The sequence below is a fragment of the Hyperolius riggenbachi genome, chromosome 3 (genome assembly GCF_040937935.1).
Source record: "Hyperolius riggenbachi isolate aHypRig1 chromosome 3, aHypRig1.pri, whole genome shotgun sequence".
NCBI lineage: Eukaryota > Metazoa > Chordata > Amphibia > Anura > Hyperoliidae > Hyperolius > Hyperolius riggenbachi.
Window position 1 is genome coordinate 5166952 of NC_090648.1, and position 18689 is coordinate 5185640.

General features: G+C 51.2%; 1 protein-coding gene across 1 annotated transcript in view; it reads right to left on the reverse strand.

Moving 5' to 3' along the window:
- Positions 1 to 18689, reverse strand: part of LOC137562459 (phospholipid scramblase 3-like) — a 141401-nt gene that overhangs the window by 35452 nt on the left and 87260 nt on the right. The window contains exons 2-3 of the mRNA XM_068273821.1: positions 15676 to 15729; positions 1366 to 1393 (exon numbers count right to left, since the gene is read on the reverse strand). Of these exons, the coding sequence (XP_068129922.1) occupies positions 1366 to 1393; positions 15676 to 15729 (82 nt within the window). The remainder of the gene's footprint in view (positions 1 to 1365; positions 1394 to 15675; positions 15730 to 18689) is intronic.

Below are 18689 nucleotides of genomic sequence, written 5' to 3' on the forward strand. Positions count from 1 at the left end.
AGATAAATACTTGATCTACTTACATAACACATGTATTGTACTGTCCATGTTTTGATTTAACTGAATGTTATATAGTAAATGACGAGAATTCTGTTCCTGGTGGGGGCCATGTCTTTTGCCCACAGTTTAGGTTAAAACCTGATGTCATTTCTGCCCTTTACTTTTTTCTTTTCTCCTCCAGTCGCTGAGTCACCCCAGCCTTGCTTGTAAACACAAGTGAGCAGGGGATCGTGTTTCAGATAAGCAGCTGGCAGGGAAATAAAGGGAAGAGGAGGGATATATTATAGATAAAAGAATCCTCAGCATGGAACTGTTTGGCACTGACTACTAAAGGGCCAGTGCTCCTTAAAGAGAAACTTGAAGAATTGAACTTTATCCCAATCAGTAGCTGATACCCCCTTTTACATGAGAAATCTATTCCTTTTCACAAACAGACCATCAGGGGGTGCTGTATGACTGATATTGTGGTGAAACCCCTCCCACAAGAAACTCTGAGGACCATAGTACTCCTGGCAGTTTCCTGTCTGTGAACCTTGTTGCATTGTGGGAAATAGCTATTTACAGCTGTTTCCAACTGCCAAAAAAGCATGCAGCAGCTACATCACCTGCCAACAGTAAAAATGTCACCATGTAATAAATATCAGAATGTAAATCAGGGATTTAAAAGATTTTACAATGGGCAAACACTGACTAAATCATTTATACATAATTATTGTAAAAATGAAGCACTTTTTTATTACATTATTTTCACTGGAGTTCCTCTTTAAGCATGTGATAACTCCAAACCATAACAGCAGAAAAAAGTTTTGAATGCAGGATTAGCATGTTTATCACTTACTACACTCAGACCAGTTGCTGTTGAAATGTGATTTCTATGGTGATAATACCGCTTTAAGTGTGAATGAGGCCTTACTGTTAGAACAATGAGTATGAAGGTGATACGGATGAATGGAGGAAGGAAGTGACAGCGAGAAATAATGAATGGTTTGATGTAAATTAGCGAATAATAAAAATAATATTTAAAGGACACCTGAAGTGAGAGGTATATGGAGGCTGCCATATTTATTTCCTTTTAAGCAATACCAGTTGCCTGGCTGTCCTGCTGATCCTCTGCCTCTAACCCTTTCATCCATAGCCCCTGAACAAGCATGCAGCAGATCAGGTGTTTCTGACATTATTGTCAGATCTGACAAGATTAGCTGCATGCTTGTTTCTGGTGTGATACAGACACTACTGCGGCCAAATAGATCAGCAGGGCTGCCCGTGAACTGGTATTGTTTAACAAGAAATAAATATGGCAGCCTCCATATCCCTCTCACTTTAGTTTTACTTTAAGTTTTATCAAAAATCATCTGAACTACTTACTGGTCTGCTTCACCCGGATCCCGGCCACCTGTGAGAGAGATAGAGAGAAAACGCAGGTTACATCACAACCTCCACAACCCACCAACGTACCTGTGCATGGTCCGGCTATGACCCCGCGGAACGGACGGCCCGCAGTGTTACTGGAACACCCAGCAAGGATGGATTCATTAGAACCCTGCTGCAAGTATATGTGGGTGCGGCACAAGGCGTTTTACAATTTAATTGTAAATTAGAAGTGAATGATATTTACGATATTCCAGATAACCTATGGACAGTAAGGTGGAGGAATACCGCTAAGTGCTCTATCAACACCTCATTAACCACTTAAGCCTATCTGGATGAATATGTTCGTCCAGATAGCCTGTGCAGTTGCTACTTCCTGAGGCGCGCGGTCGAGCGCGCTCCCGCCGCCAGCCGTTAGCCCCCCAATCAATGAAGGGGAATATAGTTCCCATTCATCGATCTAAGTGCCCCGCAAAAAAACTGACAACCTCTTATCAGAGGCCGCGGTCCTTCTGAGTAAAAAAAAGTTTCTTGTCCTTATACTAGTTCCTGGAAGCGAGATTGTTCGCTTCCAGGACATTTTGACTGTGGCCATCTTGTGGCCAAATAGTAAAACTACACCCACATAAATGTTTTTAAATAAATAAATACATTATATTACATTTAAAATTAGCTGTTTACCTCCCACACCAAAAATTACCCAAAGAAAAATTTTACTTTAAAAAAAAAAAAAAAAAAAACTACATAAATAGCTACCTAAGGGTCTGAAATTTTTAAACATGCATGTCAAGAGAGTGGGCTTGATTCACAAAGCAGTGCTAACTGTTAGCACGCCTGTGAAAAGCCCCATTAGCATGTCTAAAAGAGGTTTTTGCGCGCTAATTTGTGCGCAAAACGCATCACGCGTAAAGTTATGCGCTCAAAGTTTTGCGCGCGCACAGCACAGAGCGCAGGGCGCTCCGCGCGGAGTGCCCATTAAAGCCTATGGGACTTAGTGCTGCGCATAGGACTTTGCCTTAGCGCGCGATCTGATTGAGAAAACCGGTGCTAACCTACTTAGTACCCTGGTTAGCTGCATGCTAAAGACTTTAGACGTGCTAAGTAGGTTAGCACCGCATAGTGAATCAAGCCTAGTGTGTTAATATAATTTTTTAAATTATAGGTTTGTAATAGTGATGGATGTAAACTGAAAAAAATGCACCTTTATTTCCAAATAAAATATCGGCACCATACATTGTGATAGGGACATCATTTAAATAGTATAATAACCAGAACAAATGGGCAAATAAAATACACAAGTTTTAATTACAGTAGCATGTATTAATTTAAAACTATAATGGCCAAAAACTGAGAAAAAATTCCATTTATTTCTTAATCTTCCTGTTAAAATGGATTTAGAATAAAATAATTGATAGCAAAATGTACCACCAAAAGAAAGCCTAAATGGTGGCAGAAAAAAACAAGATATGGATCGTTTCATTGTGATAAGTAGAGTTGGGCCGAACGGTTCGCCGGCGAACGTGGTTCGCGCGAACGTAGGTGGTTCGCGTGCGGGTACCGCACGCGAACCTTTTGCGGAAAAAGTTCGGTTCGCCCCATAATGCACTGAGGGTCAACTTTGACCCTCTACATCACAGTCAGCAGGCCCAGTGTAGCCAATTAGGCTACACTAGCCCCTGGAGCCTGGGAGGTCCCTTATATAAGGCAGGCAGCGGCGGCCATTACGGCCACTCGTGTGCCTGCATTAGTGAGAGTAGGGCGAGCTGCTGCAGTCTCTCATATAGGGAAAGATTAGTTAGGCTTAACTTCTTCCTGGCTGCATACCTGTTCTGTTCAGTGAGCCCTCAGCCCACTGCATACCTGTACTGTGATCCTGCCACTCCATACCTGTTCAGTGATCCTGCCACTGCATACCTGTTCTGTTCAGTGAGCCCTCAGCCCACTGCATACCTGTACTGTGATCCTGCCACTCCATACCTGTTCAGTGATCCTGCCACTGCATACCTGTTCTGTTCAGTGAGCCCTCAGCCCACTGCATACCTGTACTGTGATCCTGCCACTGCATACCTGTTCAGTGATCCTGCCACTGCATACCTGTTCTGTTCAGTGAGCCCTCAGCCCACTGCATACCTGTACTGTGATCCTGCCACTCCATACCTGTTCAGTGATCCTGCCACTGCATACCTGTTCAGTGATCCTGCCACTGCATACCTGTTCTGTGAACCCGCCACTGTATACCTGTTCTGTTCAGTGGACCCGCCACTGTATACCTGTTCTGTGAACCCGCCACTGTATACCTGTTCTGTTCAGTGGACCCGCCACTGTATACCTGTTCTGTTCAGTGGACCCGCCACTGTATACCTGTTCTGTTCAGTGGACCCGCCACTGTATACCTGTTCTGTTCAGTGGACCCGCCACTGTATACCTGTTCTGTTCAGTGGACCCGCCACTGTATACCTGTTCAGTGAACCCGCCACTGCATACCTGTTGTGTTCAGTGAACCTGCCACTGCATACCTGTTCTGTGAACCCGCCACTGTATACCTGTTCTGTTCAGTGGACCCGCCACTGTATACCTGTTCAGTGAACCCGCCACTGTATACCTGTTCTGTTCAGTGGACCCGCCACTGTATACCTGTTTAGTGAACACGCCACTGCATACCTGTTGTGTTCAGTGAACCTGCCACTGCATACCTGTTCTGTGAACCCGCCACTGTATACCTGTTCTGTTCAGTGGACCCGCCACTGTATACCTGTTTAGTGAACACGCCACTGCATACCTATTGTGTTCAGTGATCCTGCCACTGCATACCTGTTCTGTGAACCCGCCACTGTATACCTGTTCTGTTCAGTGGACCCGCCACTGTATACCTGTTTAGTGAACACGCCACTGCATACCTATTGTGTTCAGTGATCCTGCCACTGCATACCTGTTCTGTGAACCCGCCACTGTATACCTGTTCTGTTCAGTGGACCCGCCACTGTATACCTGTTCTGTGAATCCGCCACTGTATACCTGTTCTGTTCAGTGGACCCGCCACTGTATACCTGTTCTGTTCAGTGGACCCGCCACTGTATACCTGTTCTGTTCAGTGGACCCGCCACTGTATACCTGTTGCTGTATACCGGGCTGCTGCCCGCCCCAAGACTAAGTCAGTCCCCGCACACACAGCATCTCTGCCTGCACGCCGTGTGACTGGCTGCCTGGCCTGCCCCCAAAAGACTAAGTCGCTCCCAGTCCCTCCACACAGCATGTCTGCCTGCAGGCCGCTTCACTACCTTCTCCGCCACCACCAACAGGGTCCGGGACTCCAGGCGGATTGCTGAATTTTTTAGGCCGCTGCTAGCAGCGGCCGCTGTAATAATTTTTATGGTGCGTGTACATGACTGCCTAATTTTTCTGGCTGCACTGAGGGCAGCTGCAACAACAAAAGAAAAGGCATGTACATGCGCCCATTCCCCTTCGTGATCATTACCTTGCCGTGGTGAAGGGGCTTGCGTATCACAATGAAGCAATGACCCGCGCCTAGATGAGTGTCTCGGGGGGCACACAAAAGATAATAAGGTCGTTGCTTCATTGTGGTCAGACCAAATTTGATCAGCTGGACAGTCACTGTTCTGTCATTCAGCTACATCAGCCAGGCCGACCATATGGGCTGTAAAGCCACCAAAACCTGCACTCTCGCCATGGTGCGCACCAGTCCAGCACGGCCGTCACTACACAAACAGCTGTTTGCGGTGCGTTACACGATGAGTTTGGTGTGTCAGTGTGAAGCAGTACCTTAATTGCACTACCTGATTGATGTATACACATGCAAGATGTTTTAAAGCACTTTAGGCCTGTCATTTAGCATTCAATGTGATTTCTGCCCTTAAAACGCTGCTTTGCGTCAAATCCAGATTTTTCCCGGGGACTTTTGGCGTGTATCCCACTCCGCCATGCCCCCCTCCAGGTGTTAGACCCCTTGAAACATCTTTTCCATCACTTTTGTGGCCAGCATAATTATTTTTTTTTTTCAAAGTTCGCATCCCCATTGAAGTCTATTGCGGTTCGCGAACTTTAACGCGAACCGAACGTTCCGCGAAAGTTCGCGAACCCGGTTCGCGAACCTAAAATCGGAGGTTCGGCCCAACTCTAGTGATAAGTAGTGTTAAAGTTATTGGTGAATGAATGGGCGGTGAAAATTGCTCGGATGCATAAAATGAACAACACTGTGGGTTGAAGTGGTTAATGGAAACTTCCCTTACGCTTATGTTCCGAACTTATATAATGCCTGCTAGAATCAGTACATTCAGAACCGTCCACCTACTTCCTACTTTAGGGGGTTCCCAGACACTGGGGGCTCCCTACATAACTGGTGGACATGTCCTAAAATGCACGCTCACAAAATTGCAACCTAATCCCAGGACTATGGGGCAAACCATGACAAACGTCTACTTCCTCTGCACTACTTCAAATTCCAAAATTTCTCCTATCTGGAGAATGCCCTGTTTACCAAAACCCTAGTGGCCAGTAGATCACACATCGCACAGTCTTGGCTTCCCACTGAGCTAAGTTGGGAGAAAGTACTACAGAAAATAAATTATCTGTCTGAATGAGTTCCTCACAGGTCTGATGTTAGAGGAAATACAACCAGGGACGTTTCTTGGGCAGTGCGGGCAGGGCAACCACCATGGAGCAGACCAGCAAGTAGAAGAGGGGGGTGCAGGAAGAAGGACATAACCGCTAGGGAGCTGGTGACGCACGATGCAGCCAGATGGAAGAAGAAAGACGATTACCAGCACAATAACCTTCCTTGACTCCTCCTAGGCTGCCTGCGTCAGACATCATCACCATCACGTCACCACCGCGTGATGCCACCTGATGTCCTGTAGCGGTGCTGCAGACTGTCACCACCGCGTGATGACACCTGATGTCCTGTAGCGGTACTGCAGACTGTGACCACCGCGTGATGACACCTGATGTCCTGTAGCGGTACTGCAGACTGTCACCACCGCATGATGACACCTGATGTCCTGTAGCGGTACTGCAGAGACTGTCACCACCGTGTGATGACATCTGATGTCCTGTAGCAGTGCTGCATGCTGTCACCACCGCGTGATGACACCTGATGTCCTGTAGCGGTACTGCAGGCTGTTGCCTCTGCGTGATGACACCTGATGTCCTGTAGTGGTACTTCAGGCTGTCACCACCGCGTGATGACACCTGATGTCCTGTAGCGGTACTGCAGGCTGTCACCCCCGCGTGATGACACCTGATGTCCTGTAGCGGTACTGCAGGCTGTCACCACTGCATGATGACACCTGATGTCCTGTAGCGGTACTGCAGGCTGTCACCACCGCGTGATGACACCTGATGTCCTGTAGCGGTACTGCAGGCTGTCACCCCCGCGTGATGACACCTGATGTCCTGTAGCGGTGCTGCAGACTGTCACCACCGCGTGATGACACCTGATGTCCTGTAGCGGTACTGCAGGCTGTCACCACCGCATGATGACACCTGATGTCCTGTAGCGGTACTGCAGAGACTGTCACCACCGCGTGATGACATCTGATGTCCTGTAGCGGTACCGCAGAGACTGTCACCACCGTGTGATGACATCTGATGTCCTGTAGCGGTACTGCATGCTGTCACCACCGCGTGATGATACCTGATGTCCTGTAGCAGTACTGCAGGCTGTCGCCTCTGCGTGATGACACCTGATGTCCTCAGGCGCGGAGCTAGGGGGGGTCGGGGTAGGACAAGTGCCCCAGGGCGCCGGGTCCCCAAGGGCGCCCAGCTGAGCTTCGGGTTTTTTTTTTTTTTTTTGCGGGGCTGAAGGGAGCACCGCAGACAAGAGAGAGAGCTGTGCGGATGGTGGGGAAGGGGGGCCATCTCCCCCCTCCTTCCCTCACCTTAGGTGCTCTTTCTCTCCCTCGCTGTCCCCTCCAATGTCTGTCCGGTGGCTGGCAGCGGCGGGCGGAACTCACCTCCGTCTCGCTCCAGCGCCGGCCGGAAGTTCGGGTGCGCAGCCGCTGCTCTGGGACCAGACCAAAGTAGCGGCAGATCCATCCGGCGCTGCGACGAGACGGAGGTAAGTTCCGCCCGCCGCTGCCAGCCACCGGACAGACATTGGAGGGGACAGCGAGGGAGAGAGAGCAGCTCTTCCTCTTCTCTGCGCTGCTCCCCTCCTGCTGGGGAGGGGGACACCTGGCTACCTACTCTGGGCACCTATACCTCTGGCTACTGGCTACCTACTCTGGGCACATATACCCCTGGCTACCTACTCTGGGCACATATACCCCTGGCTACATATATTGGGCACATATACCCCTAACTACATATACTGGGCATATACCCCTGGCTACCTACTCTGGGCACATATACCCCTGGCTACCTACTCTGGGCACATATAACCCTGCCTACATATATTGGGCACATATACCCCTAACTACATATACTGGGCATATACCCCTGGCTACCTACCCTGGGCACCTATACCCCTGGCTACCTACTCTGGGCACATATACCCCTGGCTACCTACTCTGGGCACATATACCCCTGCCTACATATATTGGGCACATATACCCCTAACTACATATACTGGGCATATACCCCTGGCTACCTACCCTGGGCACCTATACCCCTGGCTACCTACTCTGGGCACATATACTCCTGGCTACCTACTCTGGGCACATATACCCCTGGCTACATATATTGGGCACATATACCCCTAACTACATATACTGGGCATATACCCCTGGCTACCTACTCTGGGCACATATACCCCTGGCTACCTACTCTGGGCACATATACCCCTGCCTACATATATTGGGCACATATACCCCTAACTACATATACTGGGCATATACCCCTGGCTACCTACCCTGGGCACCTATACCCCTGGCTACCTACTCTGGGCACCTATACCCCTGGCTACCTACTCTGGGCACATATACCCCTGGCTACCTACTCTGGGCACATATACCCCTGCCTACATATACTGGGCATATATACCCCTGGCTACATATACTGGGCATATATACCCCCTGGCTACGTGGACTGGGCATATATACCCCCTGGCTACATATACTGGGCATATATACCCCTGGCTACATATACTGGGCATATATACCCCTGGCTACATATACTGGGCACATATACGCCTGACTATATATACTGGGCACATATTATTCTCCTGGCTACATATACTGGGCATATATACCACTGGCTACATATACTGGGCACATATACCTCTGGCTACATATACTGGGCACATATAGCTCTGGCTACATATACTGGGCACACATACCACTGCCTACATATACTGGGCACATATACCCCTGGCTACCTGTTCTGTGGACATCTCTACCCCTGGCTACCTGTTCTGGGGACATCTATACCGCTGGCCACCTATTCTGGGGACATCTATACTGCTGGCCACCTATTCTGGGGACAACTATAGACCTGGGGCTACCTATTTTTGGGGAACCACGTCAGATTGAGTGTATTTTGGAGAACTGCTGCCAGGTGAGAGGTGTCTACCATATTAAGGGGGCATTCTACCTATTTATGTGAAATGCTGTCTATTTATGTGACTCATGACTGCTGAATTTGTCTTTTTGGGGGCCTCATGGTTACTGAATTTGTCTTGTTGGGGGCCTCATGATTTGTTGGGGGCCTCAAGATCGCTGAATTTGTCTTGTTGGGGGCCTCATGATTGCTGAATTTGTCTTGTTGGGGGCCTCATGATTGCTAAATTTGTCTTGTTGGGGGCCTCATGATTGCTGAGTTGGTTATGTTGGGGGCCTCATGATTGCTGAATTTGTCTTGATGGGGGTGGCTCATGATTGCTGAATTTGTCTTGGAACATGCTGGAAGGTACATACTGAGGGAGGGTGGGTGAGCGTGAGCCTGCTAACCTCCATATACATTTGGCTCCACCCATAACCACGCCCACATTTATTATGTGACCACACCCCTTTTGGCGCGGCGCGCTGCGCGCGCCGCAACCTTGACTTTGGGGGGGGGGGGGGGGGGGGGGCGCATTAATAGTCTTTGTCCCCGGGCGCTGAAAATCCTAGCTACGCCTCTGGATGTCCTGTAGTGGTACTTCAGGCTGTCACCACCGCGTGATGACACCTGATGTCCTGTAGCGGTACTGCAGGCTGTCACCACCGCGTGATGACACCTGATGTCCTGTAGCGGTACTGCAGGCTGTCACCACTGCATGATGACACCTGATGTCCTGTAGCGGTACTGCAGGCTGTCACCACCGCGTGATGACACCTGATGTCCTGTAGCGGTACTGCATGCTGTCACCACCGCGTGATGACACCTGGTGTCCTGTAGCGGTACTGCAGGCTGTCACCACCGTGTGATGACACCTGGTGTCCTGTAGCGGTACTGCAGGCTGTCACCACCGCGTGATGACACCTGATGTCCTGTAGCGGTACTGCATGCTGTCACCACCGCGGGATGACACCTGATGTCCTGTAGCAGTACTGCAGGCTGTCACCACCGCGTGATGACACCTGATATCCTGTAGCGGTACTGCAGGCTGTCACCACCGCGTGATGACACCTGATGTCCTGTAGCGGTACTGCAGGCTGTCACCACCGCGTGATGACACCTGATGTCCTGTAGCGGTACTGCATGCTGTCACCACCGCGTGATGACACCTGATGTCCTGTAGCGGTACTGCAGGCTGTCACCACCGCGTGATGACACCTGATGTCCTGTAGCGGTACTGCATGCTGTCACCACCGCGTGATGACACCTGGTGTCCTGTAGCGGTACTGCAGGCTGTCACCACCGTGTGATGACACCTGGTGTCCTGTAGCGGTACTGCAGGCTGTCACCACCGCGTGATGACACCTGATGTCCTGTAGCGGTACTGCATGCTGTCACCACCGCGGGATGACACCTGATGTCCTGTAGCAGTACTGCAGGCTGTCACCACCGCGTGATGACACCTGATATCCTGTAGCGGTACTTCAGGCTGTCACCACCGCGTGATGACACCTGATGTCCTGTAGCGGTACTGCAGGCTGTCACCACCGCGTGATGACACCTGATGTCCTGTAGCGGTACTGCAGGCTGTCACCACTGCATGATGACACCTGATGTCCTGTAGCGGTACTGCAGGCTGTCACCACCGCGTGATGACACCTGATGTCCTGTAGCGGTACTGCATGCTGTCACCACCGCGTGATGACACCTGGTGTCCTGTAGCGGTACTGCAGGCTGTCACCACCGTGTGATGACACCTGGTGTCCTGTAGCGGTACTGCAGGCTGTCACCACCGCGTGATGACACCTGATGTCCTGTAGCGGTACTGCATGCTGTCACCACCGCGGGATGACACCTGATGTCCTGTAGCAGTACTGCAGGCTGTCACCACCGCGTGATGACACCTGATATCCTGTAGCGGTACTGCAGGCTGTCACCACCGCGTGATGACACCTGATGTCCTGTAGCGGTACTGCAGGCTGTCACCACCGCGTGATGACACCTGATGTCCTGTAGCGGTACTGCATGCTGTCACCACCGCGTGATGACACCTGATGTCCTGTAGCGGTACTGCAGGCTGTCACCACCGCGTAATGACACCTGATGTCCTGTAGCGGTACTGCAGGCTGTCACCACTGCATGATGACACCTGATGTCCTGTAGCGGTACTGCAGGCTGTCACCACCGCGTGATGACACCTGATGTCCTGTAGCGGTACTGCATGCTGTCACCACCGCGTGATGACACCTGGTGTCCTGTAGCGGTACTGCAGGCTGTCACCACCGCGTGATGACACCTGATGTCCTGTAGCGGTACTGCATGCTGTCACCACCGTGGGATGACACCTGATGTCCTGTAGCAGTACTGCAGGCTGTCACCACCGCGTGATGACACCTGATATCCTGTAGCAGTACTGCAGGCTGTCACCACCGCGTGATGACACCTGATGTCCTGTAGCGGTACTGCATGCTGTCACCACCGCGGGATGACACCTGATGTCCTGTAGCAGTACTGCAGGCTGTCACCACCGCGTGATGACACCTGATATCCTGTAGCGGTACTGCAGGCTGTCACCACCGCGTGATGACACCTGATGTCCTGTAGCGGTACTGCAGGCTGTCACCACCGCGTGATGACACCTGATGTCCTGTAGCGGTACTGCATGCTGTCACCACCGCGTGATGACACCTGATGTCCTGTAGCGGTACTGCAGGCTGTCACCACCGCGTGATGACACCTGATGTCCTGTAGCGGTACTGCAGGCTGTCACCACCGCGTGATGACACCTAATGTCCTGTAGCGGTACTGCAAGCTGTCACCACCGCGTGATGACACCTGATGTCCTGTAGCGGTACTGCAAGCTGTCACCACCGCGTGATGATGACACCTGATGTCCTGTAGCGGTACTGCAGGCTGTCACCACCGCGTGATGACACCTGATGTCCTGTAGCGGTACTGCAAGCTGTCACCACCGCGTGATGACACCTGATGTCCTGTAGCGGTACTGCAGGCTGTCACCACCGCGTGATGACACCTGATGTCCTGTAGCGGTACTGCAGGCTGTCACCACCGCGTGATGACACCTGATGTCCTGTAGCGGTACTGCAAGCTGTCACCACCGCGTGATGATGACTCCTGATGTCCTGTAGCGGTACTGCAGGCTGTCACCACCGCGTGATGATGACACCTGATGTCCTGTAGCGGTACTGCAGGCTGTCACCACCGCGTGATGACACCTGATGTCCTGTAGCGGTACTGCAAGCTGTCACCACCGCGTGATGATGACACCTGATGTCCTGTAGCGGTACTGCAGGCTGTCAGTGCGCGACGCCCATGGAGGAGTCGGCTTTCCGAGCTCTCTTTGCCTGTGTGTTTTCCTGGTCCCTCCTGGATGAGCGGCTGGTCACTAGTAAGAAGGTAAATCTACTTGTGACCTGTGGCTGTGTGACTGTCCCTAAAGAGTAAGGGTTCGCTAGTCCATGGGGGTGGGGGGAAGGGGGTGTAATTTTTACACCCCCCCTGGGTGCAATTTAGCCTAGAAACTGCTCTGAATACAACCCTTTCTCTCTACATGGAACCCTTGGCTGCAGTGGGATAACTAAACTGCTTGGGGCCCCTGTGTGAGTTTTACATGGGGCCCCAACCCTGTATTGATATGGAGCCCCAAAACCCACCAAGGAAGGCTGCATTGTCAGAGAGGTGTAACTACTGTCCATTGTACACACAGAGGTGTTCATTACCAGCATAGCACCAATACAAAGCTAATAGGAAGGATGGAGGAGAGCCCCTAGTGGCCCCCTCTGGTTCAGGGGACCTGGTGCAATCACAACCTCTGCACCCCCTATGTCTACGCCATTGCTTGGCTGATGTCCTGATAATGGAGTCATCTTCACGTCCCTCCTAACAACTATCACTGACTCACGCATTCTACAATATTGAATTATTTTAACAAATTGGTATATGTTACCCAATGACCTATCAAACTCTTTATACCTGCCCCTGCTAGCTGCAGTATACCATAGCTCTCCGCCCCTGCTAGCTGCAGTATACCATAGCTCCCTGCCCCTGCTAGCTGCAGTATACCATAGCTCTCCGCCCCTGCTAGCTGCAGTATACCATAGCTCCCTGCCCCTGCTAGCTGCAGTATACCATAGCTCTCCGCCCCTGCTAGCTGCAGTATACCATAGCTCCCTGCCCCTGCTAGCTGCAGTATACCATAGCTCTCCGCCCCTGCTAGCTGCAGTATACCATAGCTCCCTGCCCCGGCTAGCTGCAGTATACCATAGCTCCCTGCCCCTGCTAGCTGCAGTATACCATAGCTCTCCGCCCCTGCTAGCTGCAGTATACCATAGCTCTCCGCCCCTGCTAGCTGCAGTATACCATAGCTCTCCTCCCCTGCTAGCTGCAGTATACCATAGCTCTCCGCCCCTGCTAGCTGCAGTATACCATAGCTCTCCGCCCCTGCTAGCTGCAGTATACCATAGCTCTCCGCCCCTGCTAGCTGCAGTATACCATAGCTCCCCGCCCCTGCTAGCTGCAGTATACCATAGCTCTCCGCCCCTGCTAGCTGCAGTATACCATAGCTCCCCGCCCCTGCTAGCTGCAGTATACCATAGCTCTCCGCCCCTGCTAGCTGCAGTATACCATAGCTCCCCGCCCCTGCTAGCTGCAGTATACCATAGCTCTCCGCCCCTGCTAGCTGCAGTATACCATAGCTCCCCGCCCCTGCTAGCTGCAGTATACCATAGCTCCCTGCCCCGGCTAGCTGCAGTATACCATAGCTCCCTGCCCCTGCCCCTGCTAGCTGCAGTATACCATAGCTCCCTGCCCCTGCTAGCTGCAGTATACCATAGCTCCCCGCCCCTGCTAGCTGCAGTATACCATAGCTCTCCGCCCCTGCTAGCTGCAGTATACCATAGCTCCCTGCCCCGGCTAGCTGCAGTATACCATAGCTCCCTGCCCCTGCTAGCTGCAGTATACCATAGCTCCCTGCCCCTGCTAGCTGCAGTATACCATAGCTTCCCGCCCCTGCTAGCTGCAGTATACCATAGCTCCCCGCCCCTGCTAGCTGCAGTATACCATAGCTCCCCGCCCCTGCTAGCTGCAGTATACCATAGCTCCCCGCCCCTGCTAGCTGCAGTATACCATAGCTCCCTGCCCCTGCTAGCTGCAGTATACCATAGCTCCCCGCCCCTGCTAGCTAGAGTATACCATAGCTCCCCGCCCCTGCTAGCTGCAGTATACCATAGCTCCCCGCCCCTGCTAGCTAGAGTATACCATAGCTCCCCGCCCCTGCTAGCTGCAGTAGACCATAGCTCCACGCCCCTGCTAGCTGCAGTATACCATAGCTCCCCGCCCCGGCTAGCTGCAGTATACCATAGCTCCCCGCCCCTGCTAGCTGCAGTATACCATAGCTCCCCGCCCCTGCTAGCTGGAGTATACCATAGCTCCCCGCCCCTGCTAGCTGGAGTATACCATAGCTCCCCACCCCTGCTAGCTGCAGTATACCATAGCTCCCCGCCCCTGCTAGCTGCAGTATACCATAGCTCCCTGCTAGCTGCAGTATACCATAGCTCCCCGCCCCTGCTAGCTGCAGTATACCATAGCTCCCCGCCCCTGCTAGCTGCAGTATACCATAGCTCTCCGCTCCTGCTAGCTGCAGTATACCATAGCTCCCCGACCCGGCTAGCTAGAGTATACCATAGCTCCCTGCCCCGGCTAGCTGCAGTATACCATAGCTCCCCGCCCCTGCTAGCTGCAGTATACCATAGCTCCCCGACCCGGCTAGCTAGAGTATACCATAGCTCCCTGCCCCTGCTAGCTGGAGGATACCATAGCTCCCTGCCCCTGCTAGCTGCAGTATACCATAGCTCCCTGCCCCTGCTAGCTGCAGTATACCATAGCTCCCTGCTAGCTGCAGTATACCATAGCTCCCCGCCCCTGCTAGCTGCAGTATACCATAGCTCCCCGCCCCTGCTAGCTAGAGTATACCATAGCTCCCCGCCCCTGCTAGCTGCAGTAGACCATAGCTCCACGCCCCTGCTAGCTGCAGTATACCATAGCTCCCTGCCCCGGCTAGCTGCAGTATACCATAGCTCCCCGCCCCTGCTAGCTGCAGTATACCATAGCTCCCCGCCCCTGCTAGCTGCAGTATACCATAGCTCCCCGCCCCTGCTAGCTGCAGTAGACCATAGCTCCCCGCCCCTGCTAGCTGGAGTATACCATAGCTCCCCGCCCCTGCTAGCTGCAGTATACCATAGCTCCCCACCCCTGCTAGCTGCAGTATACCATAGCTCCCCGCCCCTGCTAGCTGCAGTATACCATAGCTCCCTGCTAGCTGCAGTATACCATAGCTCCCCGCCCCTGCTAGCTGCAGTATACCATAGCTCCCCGCCCCTGCTAGCTGCAGTATACCATAGCTCTCCGCTCCTGCTAGCTGCAGTATACCATAGCTCCCCGCCCCTGCTAGCCGGAGTATACCATAGCTCCCTGCCCCTGCTAGCTGCAGTATACCATAGCTCCCCACCCCTGCTAGCTGCAGTATACCATAGCTCCCCGCCCCTGCTAGCCGGAGTATACCATAGCTCCCTGCCCCTGCTAGCTGCAGTATACCATAGCTCCCTGCCCCTGCTAGCTGCAGTATACCATAGCTCCCTGCCCCTGCTAGCCGGAGTATACCATAGCTCCCTGCCCCTGCTAGCTGGAGGATACAATAGCTGAACTTTACCACCCAAGTTACACATTCAGCAACGGCATAGCTGCCTACCAAGGGGTAGCTGGGCATCATTCTGATTACACCAAGAGAAGATATCTCACCTGCACCAGCTGTTCCAGACCAGGGGGAGCGATGGGGATTCTGGCCATTACACCCTGCAAGATAGGAAGAAGATTAGTGATATATATATATATATATATATATATATATATATATATATATATATATATATATATATATATATACACATTGGACTGCTAAAATAAAAACTATATATACACAAGTCCCGGCTACTGACAAAGATGCACATTGATGCACTGATGTTCAGTGGTACCAAACATGTTCCCTCGGACACAGCACATGCTGCAGGCAAGCAAGAAGTGGGGACAGCACTCTCCAGGCCATGAGTATAGATTGGGAATAGAAGAGGTCCTTGTCAAGAACCGCAAGTGCCGATCCTTGATTGGGGCAATCGCTCAGAATCAGAAACTCGGTCTCGCTGTTGCTTTGCGCATACAGTAGATGCCCATGTGTGGATTTGCAATCTAAACTATGAACCAACTAGACGAGAGGAGTGTTCTGACTCCAAAGGATTCACCACACACATACAATTCAAATGCTTGCCACCACGTGTGAGTCAGCACACGACTGTAACCATATTAACACACAGAGAACACTGTAACATAACCCTTAGCTGTATGCAGGGATTGGCGCCAGATCTGTCTATCTGTGCCCGATTCCAGCATACGGGTTGTAGACACAAAATACTATAGAACACAAGGTAATGTTTTCAGAGGAGTAAGTATGATTGTGTATGTTCAGGAACAGGTCATAACCATAAAACGATTTTTAAAAGTTTTAGTAACAAAAATGCTTTACACACATTTACATACACCAATTAACATGTAAACACAAAGCTAAAAATAAAAGGGAATAATTGTGAAAGGTTTACTTAGCCGAATACAGTCTGTGTGGGATTATTTCCTCAGATAAAGTCCAGTTCAAATGCAGGCATAGATATCAAAAAGTCCTTGAAACAAAGCATATTATGAAAGTCCATGTGCTCTGATCTCCTGGAGAGCACATGTGTGTGAAGATCTTATTTGATGGCATTTTGGAGACTGGGAGGGGCCGGCACTGCCTGAACCTTTATACAGTCTGAGTTTTGGGGTTGGCTTACCTGAAAAGTAGGTGTGTTTACCCCCCAGCCAGCAACGGGGCAGCCCCCAGATCACCAGCAGAAAGTGCAGCATTTATTAATAGTCTTTGCGATTCCTCCCCGGATTGGCTTACCGAGGACCTGTGGCCAGATTTGGAACCAGCCAGCCATGCTTTATCGAATGACATCAAATAATGGTGAGGTAACGTTTCCATAGCTGCACCTATTGTCTCCACCCCACCCTTTAGATTGTAAGCCTCCGGCAGGGCCCTCCTCCCTAATGTATCCAGCTTGATTATGCAATCTTACTCACAACCACCCTTCTTGTAGACTCGAACAGTCTCTATCTTGACCTATGACACTGTATTGTTATCAAATCATTTGCATGATCTTGTTTTGTTGTGAGTTTCCGTATGTTCTACCTGTATGTTACCCCATTTATCTATTGTGCAGCGCTGCGTAATATGTTGGCGCTTTATAAATACAATAAATAATAATAACAATAATAGCTGCTAGCAGGCTATAAATTGGATGAGCTATTAGGCAGAATTTTAGGAAACCGGGAATATATTTGCCTTCTGTGAGGATCCGCTGGGCTGCCTGTGCAGGCAGGCAGCCTTTTCATCACCGTTCAGGTCTGCATTCTGCAGGTCTCTGGAAGAGAGACCTTTTGTCAGTATTGCAGCTTGCTGCTGAGGAATTTGCATATGTTTGCCATGCAGATTGCCTAGCCACATCCCTAGTGGGCTTGCTCTATAAATACTATCTGATACCACAGTAAGTGGCTGGTCATAAGAATTAGATCCTGTGTAACACTCGCCTGGAGTGTCAGCCTTGCTCTTTGTTGAAGATTAGCCTAGAGTAATCCCTGGAACTGCACTGGGCATGTTTCCTTAGTGCAGTTAGGATTGCGTATCTGTTTTGTTTGTCTGTTGCGATTGTCCTGTCCCAGCGGTGGTCGACAGGAAATCGTTCTGTGTGTCTGGGTGCTAACCGGAACAGCGGTTGTTACTGGTAGTCCCTTCTGATCTGTTTCCCTGGATCGCACTGGCATCCTGCGCCAGTGCTGTGGATCCTTCTGTTCTGCTACTCTGTACCTGGATCGCACTAGCATCCTGCGCTAGTGCTGTGGATCCTTCTGTTCTGCTACTCTGTACCTGGATTGCACTAGCATCCTGCGCTAGTGCTGTGGAACCTTCTGTTCTGCTACTCTGTACCTGGATCGCACTAGCATCCTGCACTAGTGCTGTGGATCCTTCTGTTCTGCTACTCTGCACCTGGATCGCACTAGCATCCTGCGCTAGTGCTGTGGATCCTTCTGTTCTGCTACTCTGTACCTGGATCGCACTAGCATCCTGCGCTAGTGCTGTGGATCCTTCTGTTCTGCTACTCTGTACCTGGATCGCACTAGCATCCTGCGCTAGTGCTGTGGATCCTTCTGTTCTGTCTCCCTGGATCGCACTGGCCTCTTTTCGCTAGTGCTGTGGATCCTATCTCCCGCTTTCCCCTGTTTTCGTGTGTATGTCTTGTCTGCTACGAACGCTTGCTGGAGGTTAAGCAAGCGCTCACGTCCTCTGTTTCATGTTTGTCTGTCGATGGTTAGTTAGGCGTGCTTGTCTCTATTGTGCTTATCACGTGGAGACCGCGCATAAACGCGTGCACTGTTGCGAATGAGTGCGGTGTTCGCGTTTAGCTAGCGTTTGTTATTTTCCGTATCTCCTCATTGTATGATTTGCTGTGCCTTTGCTACTCTCGTGCTCTGCCTTGCTATAACCTTGTGTCACGTCTGGTGATCGCACCTCTCGCGATCGCATTCCTACTTCATATCTGCTGTGCTGTGTGCACCGTCACGGGTTGGCGACTAGTTTGGTGCACACACATACAATCTGTCTCTGTGCTCATTCTCAATCGCCTCTCTTGCGATTGCGTTCCGTCCCTTCGTGCAATTCCTGTCTG